The sequence below is a fragment of the Vespa mandarinia genome, chromosome 2, assembly GCF_050613455.1.
Source record: "Vespa mandarinia isolate Hongniang chromosome 2, ASM5061345v1, whole genome shotgun sequence".
Taxonomy (NCBI): Eukaryota; Metazoa; Arthropoda; class Insecta; order Hymenoptera; family Vespidae; genus Vespa; species Vespa mandarinia.
Window position 1 is genome coordinate 18,810,001 of NC_140811.1, and position 14,286 is coordinate 18,824,286.

A 14,286-nucleotide genomic window follows, 5' to 3' on the forward strand; every position below is an offset into this window, starting at 1 on the left:
TCTTTCTTTTTGTTCACTTTAAAAATAATTACAAATGTATACAAGATGGTAACATTGTGCACTGTCATATGTGTTAATATTATGATACATTAAATTTTTATTTAAACATAATTCATATCAATTAATTGAACTCGCTGATAAACCAAACGCGTTTTTATTATGTATTTTTTGAAAGGATTATTAAACGAAAGCTGTAAGAGTACGTATCCTTTTTTTTTTCTTTTCTGTATTTATCTATTTATTTTTTTTTTTCTTTTTTCTTTTTTCTTTTTTTCCTCTTTAGATGTTCCTTTTCTTTTATAGTTTGTACTGATATATAAATGTCTATTGCAAAGAACTACGATATCTCTCTTGGCTTTAGGTAACTTTCGAACATCATTTTATAATATATAAACTTTTATCGAAATCGAAATCATCGGCATGTAAAAATCGTTCGAACTGTTCTATCTATAACTTTCTTTTACAAAAATAATTTAACTTTTTTTTTTTTTTTTTTTTTTTTTTTTTTATATATTAATTTAAAACATGTTTCTTTTTTTCTTTGTTTTTATTTATTTTGTTTTCTTTTTCTTTTTCCAGAAACATAGACAGAGTGATAGATGGAATAAATAGATAGATAGAGATAGAGAGATTGTTTCATCTTATTATAATATTATGATTTATTAGGCTTTTTTCTTTTTTCTTCTTTTCTTTTTTTTTTTTTTTTTTTTTTTTTAGATAATGAACTGTGTTGCGTTTTTAAAAGTCATTAATTACGAAGTAAAGAACTAGAATCATAGAAAGAGAAGAAAAATGAATTAAGAGAATTGACTCGACTAAGTGTCACGAATCTGTGCTACATTCTTTTTTCTTTTCTTTTTTTTTTTCTTTTTTTTTTTTTTTTTAATTTATATGAACACACGTAGTAGGAGAGATCTAAATTCTTATGTACTATGCTAATTGGAACGTTCTTCATTTTACTTCTATATACACCAATTCAAAAAAAAAAAAAAAAAAAAAAGAAAAAAAAAAAAAAGAAAAACAGAAAAAAAAGAAAAAAAAATGAAAATGAAAAAGATCATAATAAAGAATAACATTCGAAATTTTCTCATTGCAGTACTGTGTGTCACGGGAACAGACATTCTTTGACGTATAAAAAAATGATTATTTATATATATATATATATATTTATAATATACTTGACAATTATTTTCATTAATGACCAATCGTTCTCTCATTGTGTATTCCTAATGCAATAGACTAATATATATATGATATTTGTGGAAGGTTTCTTTCTTTTTCTTCTAATTCTTTCCTTCTAATAGATTGTTAGTTTTTTTTTTTTTTTTTTTTTTTTTTTTTTTTTTTTTTTTTTTTTATTATAAAAAGGCACGAGTCAAGTCTGAATTATCTATCACACCTTCTACCGTTGATATATCGTTAGATCGTAAAGATGTTTTACGAAATGAGGATGATTAAATTTTATATAATTTTTTTTTTGTTTTTTTTTTTTTTTTTTTTTGTTTTTTTTTTTCCTTTTTCTTTTTCTTTTTAACTTTACATACTCATGCAGGTTTACCATGAACACGAAATCTATATAAGCACGTGTATTCCAGTTCTCCGTGATTGCTATGAATTCTTAACTCTACGTACTCGTATGGTTTTACTATCTGTGTATTCTGTGGAAAAAAAAAAAAAAAAAAAAAAAAGAATAGAATGAAAAAGAAATGAATGTACGTAATAGATGAAAAATTTCAGATATTTTTGTTTTCTTTTGTTTTCAAATCTCAACTTACCTGTACAGAGAAATATTGCAAGTTCTCGTCGGAGTCTGTGAATTCATAATCACCAAACATAACTGGCTCAGGATCATTTTGATCGATTAAACCCTATGAGATATGATTGTATGAGCGAATAAATATATGTTATATAAAAATAATGTTATATAAAAAATATGTTATATGAAAGAGAAAGAGAAAGAGAGAGAGAGAGAGAGAGAGAGAGAGAGAGAGGTAAACATAAAATAAATGCGTTACCCAAACATTGAATTTACGCGGTGCACTTTCCATTTTCTCACTTGGTAATATAGTTTTAGCTACATGCTCAATGGTAAAGCCAGTTACATAAATAAAGTTTCGTAATTTTATCAACAAATATCCTGGAAAACCTTGAAAAGGCCAACAAGCACCAGGTTGTATAGGATTTCTTTGTATCACTGTTCGAGGATTATTATTTTCAGAATAAATTGTAAGACCTAAAAGCTTTAAAACCCTTGACTTTACACCATACGTTTGAGTACACCGTGTACTAATAATTTCTCCTCCTAAAAATAATATATATATATATTTGATTATTATAAAGATTGATATAATTAAAATATTATTTTATTTTACAATAATTAACTTCACCTGCCGTCTCCAAAGCATAATCTACACGTCCAGTTTTATCAGCATCGTATATCTTTAATCTATCATTTATTATTTTGAGAATTCTCTCATCTAATGCACCATCTTCTTTAATGACATAATTAGCACCAGTTGAAACATCTATAATCACGTTGTACAAATTGTATTAACAATAACACACACACACACACACACACACACATATATATATATACAAAAAGAATAATGTTTATTAACAAACCTCCATTCATAGACAATTTTTTTAATTTTTCAATGATCAAGGATAAATCCTTTTTAGAGACAGTACTCCCAAAATATTCTCCTAAGATATTATTAATCTCTTTGCGTAAAGTTTCAGGTACAAGAAACTGTTTATTTGTATCACAGCAAACTTTTAACTGCGAATAAAGTTCACGCAAAGTTTGAAGTTCCACAACTACATTACTGGTATCGGTTTTAAGATTATTTAATCTATCTTCTATATCCATTATTTTTCCCTAAAAAAAAAAAAAAGAAAAAAAGAAAAAAAAAATTTAGTTACACGATACATATATTTAACAACATTATCGTTCACTTACATTAACTTTCTGCCAAACATCAATTTCATTTTCCTTTGGATTTTGCAACATCTGACTAATGTTTATTAGGTACTCCTAAACACACACATATATATATATATATATATACATATACACAAGTTGAAATAATTTAACATTCATTTTTATAAATGATTAAAAGCAAATATATATTTACAGTTTGATAAGAATCTTTTTCTTCCAGTTCAGTAATCCTGTTGTTTAATCTATTGATTATTACATTTAAATTATAGTCCCTAGTCGAATACTCATCATTTTGTGCACTCTTTTGCTTTAGCCTTTGTACATTTTCTAATATTGTATTTATTTCATTGTCACTTGCCGTTTGAACTTCAAGAATAGAAAGGAATGATTGAACATACGGCATACCCCAATAACCTGCAATGATGTTTATGATAACGATAAAATTTCCAAAAAACAAATAATTGAAAATTTGATTATTACTTCATTCTCTAGTTACAGTATTGGTATCAAAGGTAAGAAGAAAATAAATTTGATATATACAATTTGATATCTTTGCATATTAATTTTGTATGAGATACAGCAATTATTTAAAAAAAGAAAAGAAAAAAACGAAATCAATAAAATAAAAACTGATGTATAATCCAATACGGTAACTGAGAGAAGGATAGACGAAGGAACTCACCAATCTGATGATTGATCGCTTGCATTCCCCAAGTTGTTGAGGCTAATTGTAAGAAATTCCGCCTTATCACCAGTTGAATTATCCTCCTTCTATCCTTCTCCCATCACATATGTAATTTTTCTCTTTTTACAAATTTTAAAAGAACACTTATAAGTGACACCATGACGTTATCTCACTCTATACAAAACTCATTTATTTATTGTGACCACTGTTATATTACATGGAAAAAATAATTTATGAACGTATGAACGTGCTTACATAGAGACTTCATAAAAGAATCATGTAAGAAATAAGACTATTTACAATATGATTAACTGAAAGTCAATATTATTACTTTTGCTTAATTAATACAAAAATAATAAGATAATTATAGAGATATAATAATCATTATTTTTGCATCAGCATAAAAATAAATCTTTAAAATTGATCAAACAATTAAAGATGAAAAATCAAATAAAAGCAACATTTATAGATATTAATAGATCTCAATTAACAAAATTGAGGATAGCAAGAAAATGCATATATATATATATAAAATATATTAATAAATTAAGTGTTCTATTTTATAGACGCACATATCGATAATAATTTTTTTTTTTTTTTTTTTTTTTAAATACATAAATTTGTAACAAACACGATTAAGTAAATTCAAGAATAAAGAAATAAAGTAATCGATGGGAAGATTATTCAAAGTATACTTTAGAAATATATAAGCAACAAATAACACATAGAATATTATGCAAAAAAAAAAAAAAAAAAAAAAAAAAAAAACAGAAAACAACAAAAAATAAAAATTATAGAATATACATTATACTTTTAAAAGTAGAAATATAAGATAGATAGAAGATAAATATAAAATAATATTTCAAACATTCAGAAAATGTTAATAAATAAATATTGTTGGGCAAACACATGGCTTACAAGCAAGCAAATATTAAAAAAGAAAAAACAACTGGTAAGTTACATAAAGAAATAAGTAACAATAAATTTAAACTTGTGTACGTAACTAATATTACTAACAAACCATTTTTAGGCACAACCGCAACGTCGGAACGGTTTATACAATCATCATCACAAAAAGCGTCTGCTTAAAGCTTTTCAAAATGACAATAGTAAAACCATTAATTTATTGTTAAAAAAAAAAAAATAAATAAATAAATATATAAATAAATTTGTCCAAACAATAATTTTACAAAGAATTTTCATACCACGTGTAATTATACTCATTGCAATTTTAAATTGATATAAAAAATGCAAAGATATATTGTGGCAAATCTCAAACTATCAAATATTTTTTGGTTAAATTTAATATGTTATACATCGACGGTAGTGCCCAAGAGGCCCTAGTTTTTTTTTTCTTTTTCTTTTTTTTTTATGTGAATGATGTAACTTTCAGTTAATCACCAAATCAAATCCCAAATAGTGCTAGGTACTTGTGACAAAGACACGTTCAAATTAGATACAAGTTCCACGAAATAATATGTAATGAATGTAAAATATTTTGAAAAGAACTCATATATAGATAACATTAGCTTGGCAATTTCATCAAAAATATAATAAATCGTCTCGGTGACACCATAGTGAATATTTTGTAGATAGTCCAGGCAGATAAAGGAATGCTTTAACATGAAGTAAGCACCTGCAACAAAACGAAGAGGCAGGCCAGTCTAGGTTTACCTGTCTTTCTGGTGTTCATCCATGAAAGACGCTAATGAAAAAACTATTAGTTTTGGATAATCGAAAGAATATTAATGTTTTACGTAATATTAAAATTTTAAATGAAGGTCTTCGAAGACAAAACGTAATTATAATTAATGAAAAAAAAAAAAAAAAAAACTCACCAACCAAAAGAAGTAATGGAATTATGGAAATCCATACAACTTTGGATCCAAATATGCGTTTCCTTATACCTGAAAATCTGCTCAATGCCCAACAATCAAACCAAAGTAGTTTGATTAAAACTAAGTAAATAGACCGCGCAATAAACCACCATGGTCTGCTCCAATATGATTCTAAATATAAATCGAAGATATTGTTGATTTAATCTATTCCATTTTATATATATATATATATATATTTAATTAATTGAGGAATAACGATACCATTATAACGAATACGTTCATGATGAGTATAATATTCTCTTTTTCTTGACGTTCTAAGTTTGAGAAATTCAAGCGATTTAAGAAACCAAGCTACGATAATTGTATTAAATCTTAAAAATTGTTGCGTGACCTTCCATCTTTGAGTATTTTCTATTGAGGTTGAAGGCATTATTTCATTTAACTCCGTATCAGAATCATATTTATGAGTATCATCGTAATCTATAGATGTCTTTCCCCATAATGGGTACCTAATTAAAATAATTTTTCTTGAATATAAATATCAGTTAAATTATTAAAATAAATATAACATCTAATTTTATCTATATTTAAAATCAATTACAAACCTTTGTCGGACATTTAAAGAATCTACAGGTTTTGTATAAATTATTTCTCTATGCATTGTGTATTGTTCGATATGTGTTTTTTTGAACATTGTCGATCTCGTTGCAAAATTAGAAACACTTGTGTGTGATGAAGTAGATAAATCACCTATAGGCTGTGTTACATTTAAAAAAAAAAAAAAAAAAAAAAACGATATATTAGATATATTTCCTAGATTTGATATTAAACGATATTATAGATTGATATTTATACAACATTATATCATCAAACTTACTATGAGGTTTTGGTCGACTGTATCTTTAAGACCAGAAGAATCTAAAGTGTCACCTAATCCACTTTCAGATGTAGTTAATGATGATTGCCTCAAACTTTCCTGATTGGTTGATATTGTATTACCTATATTATTACTGCCATCTGAATGTATTGAACGCCTGGACATATTAGGCATTGCAAGTATACCTGGTGCTATCTCATAACGACACTGTGACTTTTGCGAATACGTATAATCTGTTTTTGGAAATTTGCTGAAATAACAAGAAAAATAAATATAATTCTTTGAAAAAATATGGACGAAATTTGTTAAATTAAGAAAGTTTACAAATACAGATTTGTTTCTTTTCTTGAATCTTAGAGGACAATTTCCATTTAACGATATTATTAACTTCTCTTTATTTCTTTTGTTTGTCCCTTTTTCTAATGATATATATTCTTAATATGAGAAAATATTTGTATACAAACATGTTTATTATCCTTCTTAATTATAGACGTAAACAAACACACATAAGATCAAAACAAAAATGTAACTTTAAAATTTGACTTACTTCCACCATTCCCCGGCTTGTTTGTATATTTCATAGGCAGATCCTGGTCTACTTGGTAAATCTTCTCTTTCTCCTTCCTCTGAAGAATAATCACTTGTGAGTACTCTATGTGGTGTTAAACTTTTACGTACTTGTTCGGGCACATTATAATTTGTTTCTTCTTTGGTGTCATCTTGTCCATTAACAAATATTTGTCGTTTAGCTCTCTGGCGTTCAGATCGTCTTTCTACCTTTTTAGATGCCACAGACACAGAACTATCAGATTGTTTACTTTGACTTTCAGAAACAATAATTTCTGATACAGGTTCTTGTACATTTTCAATTATTGCCTGCATATTTTGATCGCGCGTTTTGCTGGCACTACTTGGCCTAAAATTGTAATAATAGGAAAAAAAATAATACAAAACCATTCGTCTAAATACAAGTTTGTCCTATTTATCGATTGTTATAAAAAAAAAAAAAAACAAAACATATATATATATATATATTTAAATCGTACATCGATCTACTACCAGATCTTCTAGAGCTTGTAGCCTCTGCAGGAGTATGCGATCTTTCTCTACTCTTACTTCTCAAGTCATAATGATGTTCCGCTTGTTCTGTATCCAATAAAACACGATTTGGAACCAATGGTGTATGGGAACGAGATCTGCTTCTACTCCGTAATTCATAATGATGCTGTTCACTTTCCATTTTCCTGCCAAGTTATGAGTAATAATCTATTTACATAAATGACAAATGATAATAATAATTTAATATTTTCTTTAAATAATAATTAAAATTAAATATACAGTTACAGTATACTTTACTGTACTGTACTGTATTGTACTGTACTAAAGGCACACTCAGAGTAGACCAAAAATCTTTGGCTTGAATTAACAGAAACATATGTCCAAGTATAGCTAAAAATAGTCCCCTCCACTAAGATGGGAAAACAGCCCTCTCACTGAATTCCTATTTCTAGTTCTGTCTCTCTCTCTCTCTCTCTCTTTCTCACTATCTCTCTATCTCTTTTCTTACTTATTATGATACAGAAATGAAATTTTCAGAAAATCTCTATAAATAAAAATTCATTTCAAGTGATACAATGCATAGACAATTAATTCATTAAAAATGTAATCAATTCAATATAAAAATCTGAAACTTTTAATTCAAAATTTTCTTTTACACATGGTATATGTAAAATGAAACAACAATCATATATATATATATATATATATATATATATATATATATATATATGTATGATCATTGATGAAAATATTCTTAAAAATATTCTATTTGTCTTGAATTATCATTCGTTAAAAAATATTACGACGACGAATATAAAAAATGTACAATATTGCATAACGTCACATTACGTTTATATATATTAGATTAAAATTTCGAAACTAATTTTCCTTCTTTTTTTTTTTCATTCTACAATACGAATAAAAAAAGAAAAAAAAAAAAAAGAAAAAAAAAAGAACTTATAAAACTCTCAATATATTATTTCCTGGGAACTTTCCGTTAGATGTGAGAAATTAACAGTATCTACCCTATTACTATGATATTTCTTAAAAAAAAAAAGAGAAGAAAAAAATTCTAATCCACTTGATTCTTTTCTATTCCCGCATACTAACGTATTATACGTACGTATCGCATGCATGATCTTCGCATGATAAGCCGTATTATTAAAAAGTTTAATCCGTTAAAAACTGATTACCGATGTTAGCAACTACAAACGCCATCTCGTAAATAAATATAACAATTGTATATATATATACGTATAGATTGGTTAGATCTTTTCTATGAAATTCTAATTATTTTCAAACGAATCTAATATCATATAAAAAATCTAATATAATATAATTACTTACAATCGAACATAACTTCTTGTTTGTTAAAAAAGAAAAAAAATATATATATACACACACACACATATATTTATTTATATATAAAAAAGAAAAACTAAAATTCGCGGTTCATTTTACACAATTACTTCATTGATATCGAACGTACACTGTTAATTATATATATTTATATACACATGCACACACGCACGCACGCACACGCACACACACATACAACAAACATATATATATATATATATATATACAAATATATATAAATTAAAACTATTAGACTAGAGATTTTCCTTTTTCTGTTTTATTTATACACGTTTGATACAGAATAATTACGCATGAAAAACTGACAAACTCTTTCTCTCTCTCTCTCTTTCTCATGCATGTGTATGCGCGCGCATCGCATATTTTGTAAGAGTGGGTCTATAAAGAAGAATAGTGGGGGAAGGAAGAGATAAAACTGTCGCGCAAGGAGTATGACGTAAATTTTGTATAAAAAATCCCCATATATGACTCATGTGTCCGTTAAATACGTAAATAATTGGCGTATTACATTAAATGTTATATGAAAGGAAACATAGAATATTCGAAGTGAAAATAAAGACACTAATTGTAAATAATTGTTAAGGTTATATGTATGCATTAAACTCGTTCGTTGTAATTAAAATGCAGAAAGAGACTTCTTACTTTGCTCATATGAATAACAACTAATGTGATATGAACGAACAAATGACTATCCGTGATATATGTATATATATGCACGCAGTGATCGATCGTAGCGTTGTTAGCGGATAAATTTCAAACTACATTAAATTTTAATCTAACGTTCGTCTCTTTCACGTTTTATTAATCGTATCGATAAAAACTTTTCTCTCAACCAGTTATAATAATAATTATTATTATCTCTATTATTATTGACAATAATTATTGTTTATCGATAGCGATAGTAATAGAAAATAATATATATTTTTGAAAATCATATATACGGTACACATATGATGAAATGCATGTATGCACGAAGTAATCGATCGTGGCGCCGTTTACGGATAAATTTGAAATTAGGTCAACTTTTAATCTAACGTTCATCTGAAATTTACATTATTATACATTTTATTATTAATCGTACAGACAAAATTTGTTTCTATCAATGAAATTATAATAATTATTAATATTAGTTATTGTTTATGGTGCGATGGGTAATAAAAAAAAGAAAAATTGATATATAGTTTTAGTCGATTCGCATGAATATATGGGAGAAACGATTGTTTCACGTTTTCACTAATCTATCGTGATTCATCGACTTCTTTCATGACATCGTAATTGGTTAGTAAATAAATCTCTTTTGTCATTGGCTATTAACCGGGGCCAGTTCTCTAGTTCGTTTCGACGAAAATAAGCCTAAACCTATATGTATGTATATACGATCACGTTAATCGATCTTTTAAAAGAGCTTTCCCCTTTCGCGTTCGGCGTATGTATTACATATATAACATGTGTGTGAGTGGAAATTAACATGTTAAGATTAAAATTTCTATTGAATCGATATGTTACGATCGATCGCACATCGATGTTTTCCAAGTATCGTGAAATTAATCGTCATTTAATGTTAGTATGATTTGGAAATGATCGGGTTATCTTTGATTGTTAAATCTTTTAACTGGTATCATTATTTCAAGCTTTTCCTTCATTCTTATTGACTTTCTTCTCGTGTAATAGTAAGTAATATTAGTAGTAGTAGTTATAGTGGTGGTGCGTGAATATAATTCGTCGTGCGTTATCATAAACTTGAAAGTTTGGTTAAAAAAAGTCTTGTAGCATGCCACAATTTCATAGAATTGAAATCAATAGGACGGAATGGGAGGTACCAGAACGATATCAAATGCTTACTCCCGTAGGTTCGGGAGCTTATGGTCAAGTTTGGTAAGCGAACAAAAATGAAATAATCATATATGTATATGTGTGCATGTATTTATATATATAATATGTATTACAATGATTGAATAGATAAGTCATTATAGAATGACCATTAACATGAATAATTACAAAATAATTTTTTCTTTTTTTCTTTTTTTCTTTTTTTCTTTTTTTCTTTTTCTCCCTTTTTTTTTCAAACTCTCTCTCTGATAAATAATTTTTTTTTCATATCGTTCAATATTAATGATAATATATCAATAATGTATGCGTTAGAATGGATCAATCGTTACCTTGACATTCTTTGTATTTCATTAACTCTTTTTCTTTTTATAATTTCATTCTTACAAACGTGTTAAATGTTAGAATTTTTTTTTGCTTTGGTATTCAAAGTATTTTAGAAAGAACTAATAAACTAATAATTTTAGAACATCGCACGTATGTTCTATTTTAGTGGCAAGCTGAATATAATTAGATTATTTGACAATACTTTTCCAAAACTTGGCCAAACATACAGAAGAAATCTATTTAAAACATTTGTATATTATGAACGTCTTGAAAAATTTTAATCTTAAATTAGATCTTAAATTTTCTTCCTTTATATTTACAGTTCTGCAGTAGATACAACTACTAATCAGAAAGTTGCTATAAAAAAATTAGCTAGGCCTTTTCAATCAGCTGTGCACGCAAAACGTACATATAGAGAATTACGGATGTTAAAACATATGAATCATGAAAATGTAAGTAAAAAAATTTATTTACATACTTAAGTTTTTTTTATATATATATATATATATTATTTAAAATGAATATTATTCCATTTTACAGGTAATCGGTCTATTAGATGTGTTCCATCCGTCTTCATCGTTAGAAGATTTCCAACACGTGTAAGTTTTTATTCCATTGTTAATAATGTTTTACAATTTAAAAATGAAATCTAAATATTTAAATAAGAAAATATTCTTGCAGTTACCTAGTCACACATCTAATGGGAGCAGATCTCAATAACATTGTCAGAACACAAAAACTTTCCGACGATCATGTACAATTTCTTGTATATCAAATCCTTCGAGGCTTGAAGTATATACATTCTGCTGGTATTATTCATAGGGTAAGATTTTTATATTTAATTGAATGGATTATTTTTTCTTTTTTTTTTTTTTTCTTTTTTAAAGATATATACATTATATAGTAATTATCCTTTATAGGATTTGAAACCATCAAACATAGCTGTAAACGAAGATTGTGAATTAAAGATTTTAGATTTTGGTTTGGCTAGGCCTACAGAGAATGAAATGACAGGTTATGTTGCTACCCGATGGTACAGGGCTCCCGAAATTATGTTAAACTGGATGCATTATAATCAAACAGGTTGGTTTCAATAAACTTGTCATATCTTTCCCTATGAACATTATAAATAAATATAATTTTTATAATTTACAGTTGATATTTGGTCAGTTGGATGTATAATGGCAGAATTACTTACTGGAAGAACATTATTTCCAGGAACAGATCGTATCCCTTTCAAATTATTTTTCACTCTATCATACATAATATTTATTTTAAATAAGATTTCGCTTTTTGTCAATATCAATATTTAATCACCTTGACTAACAAACATCAATATCCTTCATAAATATCCTTATTATTGTCTTTGTGTTGTCATTTATAATTTAATATCGTTCATATATAATCTAGCTTCAATGTGCCTAATCTATAAGCTATGCTTTTTGCTAAGGATCTACGTAGCTTATTTGGACGCAATATAATAATAATAATAATAATAATAATAATAATAATAATAATAATAATAATAATAATATACTGCACTTGCTTCTATACCAGTATATATTATTTTTTCTTCGATTCTCTCTCTTTCTCTCTCTCTCTCTCTCTCTCTCTCTCTCTCTCTCTCTCTCTTTCTCTCTCTCTCTCTCTCTCTCTCTCTCTCTCTCTCTCTCTCTCTCTCTCTCTCTCTCACTCACACATTCTTTTTCTATCTTTTTTTCTCATATTTCTTTCTCATTTAACGTAGTACCGAAGATTCATACAAAGGAATCGTTGATTTATATATACATGTAAAAAAATTAATTATAGAAATTTTTATTAAACTGCTTAATCTAACATTATTATTATTCAAGTAAGTTTAATACAAATTTAGTGGAACCTTAGCAAGAGCAGATATTCATCAACTGAATTTAATAATGGAAATTCTGGGTACACCACGCGATGAGTTTATGCAAAAAATATCATCGGAATCGGTAAGTCGATTTCATCTTCCTTTACTAAAGGACTTTTGTATAAATTTCTCATTTTAAATATATGCCTTACTATCATTGTATAACACCCAAATTGTGACTATTTATATTTTATATAAACTCCCAAATCATGCTGTGAATATATATATATAAAAGAAAAAGCAACTTTTCTGACAAAATTATAATGCCATTTGCATGCTTTTAACTAATTTTTTGTTAAGGAAACTTTTTTAGCATGTGTTTATAAGTAGAAATTAATTGAACGCGAAACTAATTTATTAATATATTTCCCAAGTAAATTATGCTTTCAAACTTACCTTAACGCTAAGCAGACATTGACCACTTAACACGAGTTCTTGTGCTCTGTGGTATGCCCACAGAAGAAACCTTGAACAAAATTACCAGTCAAGAGGTAAATTAAAGAATTCTTTGTAATCATTAATTTATCATAATATTTGGACGTATTATAAAATTTTATAGTATCTATAATACAAATGAATATATCAATATATGTATCATTTTTATTCATCATTTGTAAATGATATTTATTAGCTTTTAATTTCAAATGGACCAATGTAACAGATTTTAAGTAAGTAGTAATTGAAGTAAATTTTTTTTCCAGGCCAGGAACTATATACAAAGTTTACCACCATTGAAGAAGAAAAATTTTAAAGATGTATTTCGTGGGGCTAATCCCTTAGGTATTATATTTACCTAAATGGTATTTGTTTTAAAAAATTAACTGTATCAAAGCTAGCACTGATCTATGATTCAATACAGATGAAATTTTTTAATCATAATAATTAATTCATTTGTCTTCAGCAATAGATTTGCTTGAATTAATGTTGGAATTAGATGCTGAAAGGAGAATTACAGCGGAACAAGCATTAGCCCATCCATATCTTGCACAATATGCTGATCCAACAGATGAACCAGTATCATTACCGTATGATCAAAGTTTTGAAGATATGGAATTACCTGTTGAAAAGTGGAAAGGTAATATAATGTATTTCTAAGAATATCTTTCACGTGTTATAATATTTACTAATTTATCAAGAACATTATAATTTGTAGAGCTTGTTTATCATGAAGTGATCAATTTTGTACCTCAAACATTACCTGCGCTGTCATCGACAATTGAAGCAGCTACGTAGAATATGACTAATATAGGATAATACAATTTTAAGCACACTGTAAGATAATACTAATATCGAAAATTTAAATTATATGTAGTTCTTTATATATGTATGTGTGTATATGTATATATATATATATGTATGTATATATGTATGTATATATATATATATATGTATATATATATAAAAGAATATCCGTGTATATAATTCATAGATAATGCAAAGTATTAAAGATAAAATGTATAT

General features: G+C 26.8%; 2 protein-coding genes across 8 annotated transcripts; one reads left to right on the top strand and one right to left on the bottom strand.

Annotated features, from left to right (window-relative positions):
- Positions 1-1,305: 1,305 nt before the first annotated feature.
- Positions 1,306-8,972, bottom strand: LOC118451215 (uncharacterized). 4 transcript variants are annotated; one of them, XM_035887575.2, is made up of 14 exons: positions 8,751-8,972; positions 7,391-7,588; positions 6,892-7,260; positions 6,345-6,594; positions 6,073-6,224; positions 5,729-5,976; positions 5,468-5,638; positions 3,138-3,358; positions 2,963-3,037; positions 2,626-2,881; positions 2,388-2,525; positions 2,016-2,302; positions 1,776-1,868; positions 1,306-1,658 (listed from the first exon to the last, which is right to left on the bottom strand). In XM_035887575.2, the coding sequence occupies exons 2-14, from the start codon at positions 7,582-7,584 to the stop codon at positions 1,545-1,547; spliced, it is 2,568 nt and encodes an 855-aa protein (XP_035743468.1). In that variant the 5' UTR covers positions 7,585-7,588; positions 8,751-8,972; the 3' UTR covers positions 1,306-1,544. The 4 variants fall into 4 exon arrangements, with proteins under 4 accessions (XP_035743468.1, XP_035743477.1, XP_085511407.1 ...); XM_035887584.2 differs by having other exon boundaries at positions 7,391-7,610; XM_085655281.1 differs by lacking the exon at positions 8,751-8,972 and adding an exon at positions 8,597-8,617.
- Positions 8,973-10,097: 1,125 nt separating this feature from the next.
- LOC118451247 (mitogen-activated protein kinase p38b) lies at positions 10,098-14,190 on the top strand. 4 transcript variants are annotated; one of them, XM_085655283.1, is made up of 10 exons: positions 10,098-10,655; positions 11,257-11,386; positions 11,475-11,533; positions 11,616-11,757; positions 11,855-12,017; positions 12,090-12,161; positions 13,237-13,316; positions 13,527-13,605; positions 13,760-13,900; positions 13,979-14,190. In XM_085655283.1, the coding sequence occupies exons 1-10, from the start codon at positions 10,552-10,554 to the stop codon at positions 14,056-14,058; spliced, it is 1,050 nt and encodes a 349-aa protein (XP_085511409.1). In that variant the 5' UTR covers positions 10,098-10,551; the 3' UTR covers positions 14,059-14,190. The 4 variants fall into 4 exon arrangements, with proteins under 4 accessions (XP_085511409.1, XP_085511408.1, XP_035743516.1 ...); XM_085655282.1 differs by lacking the exon at positions 13,237-13,316 and adding an exon at positions 12,828-12,907 and having other exon boundaries at positions 10,103-10,655; XM_035887623.2 differs by having other exon boundaries at positions 10,106-10,655; positions 13,727-13,900.
- The last annotated feature ends 96 nt before the right edge of the window (positions 14,191-14,286 follow it).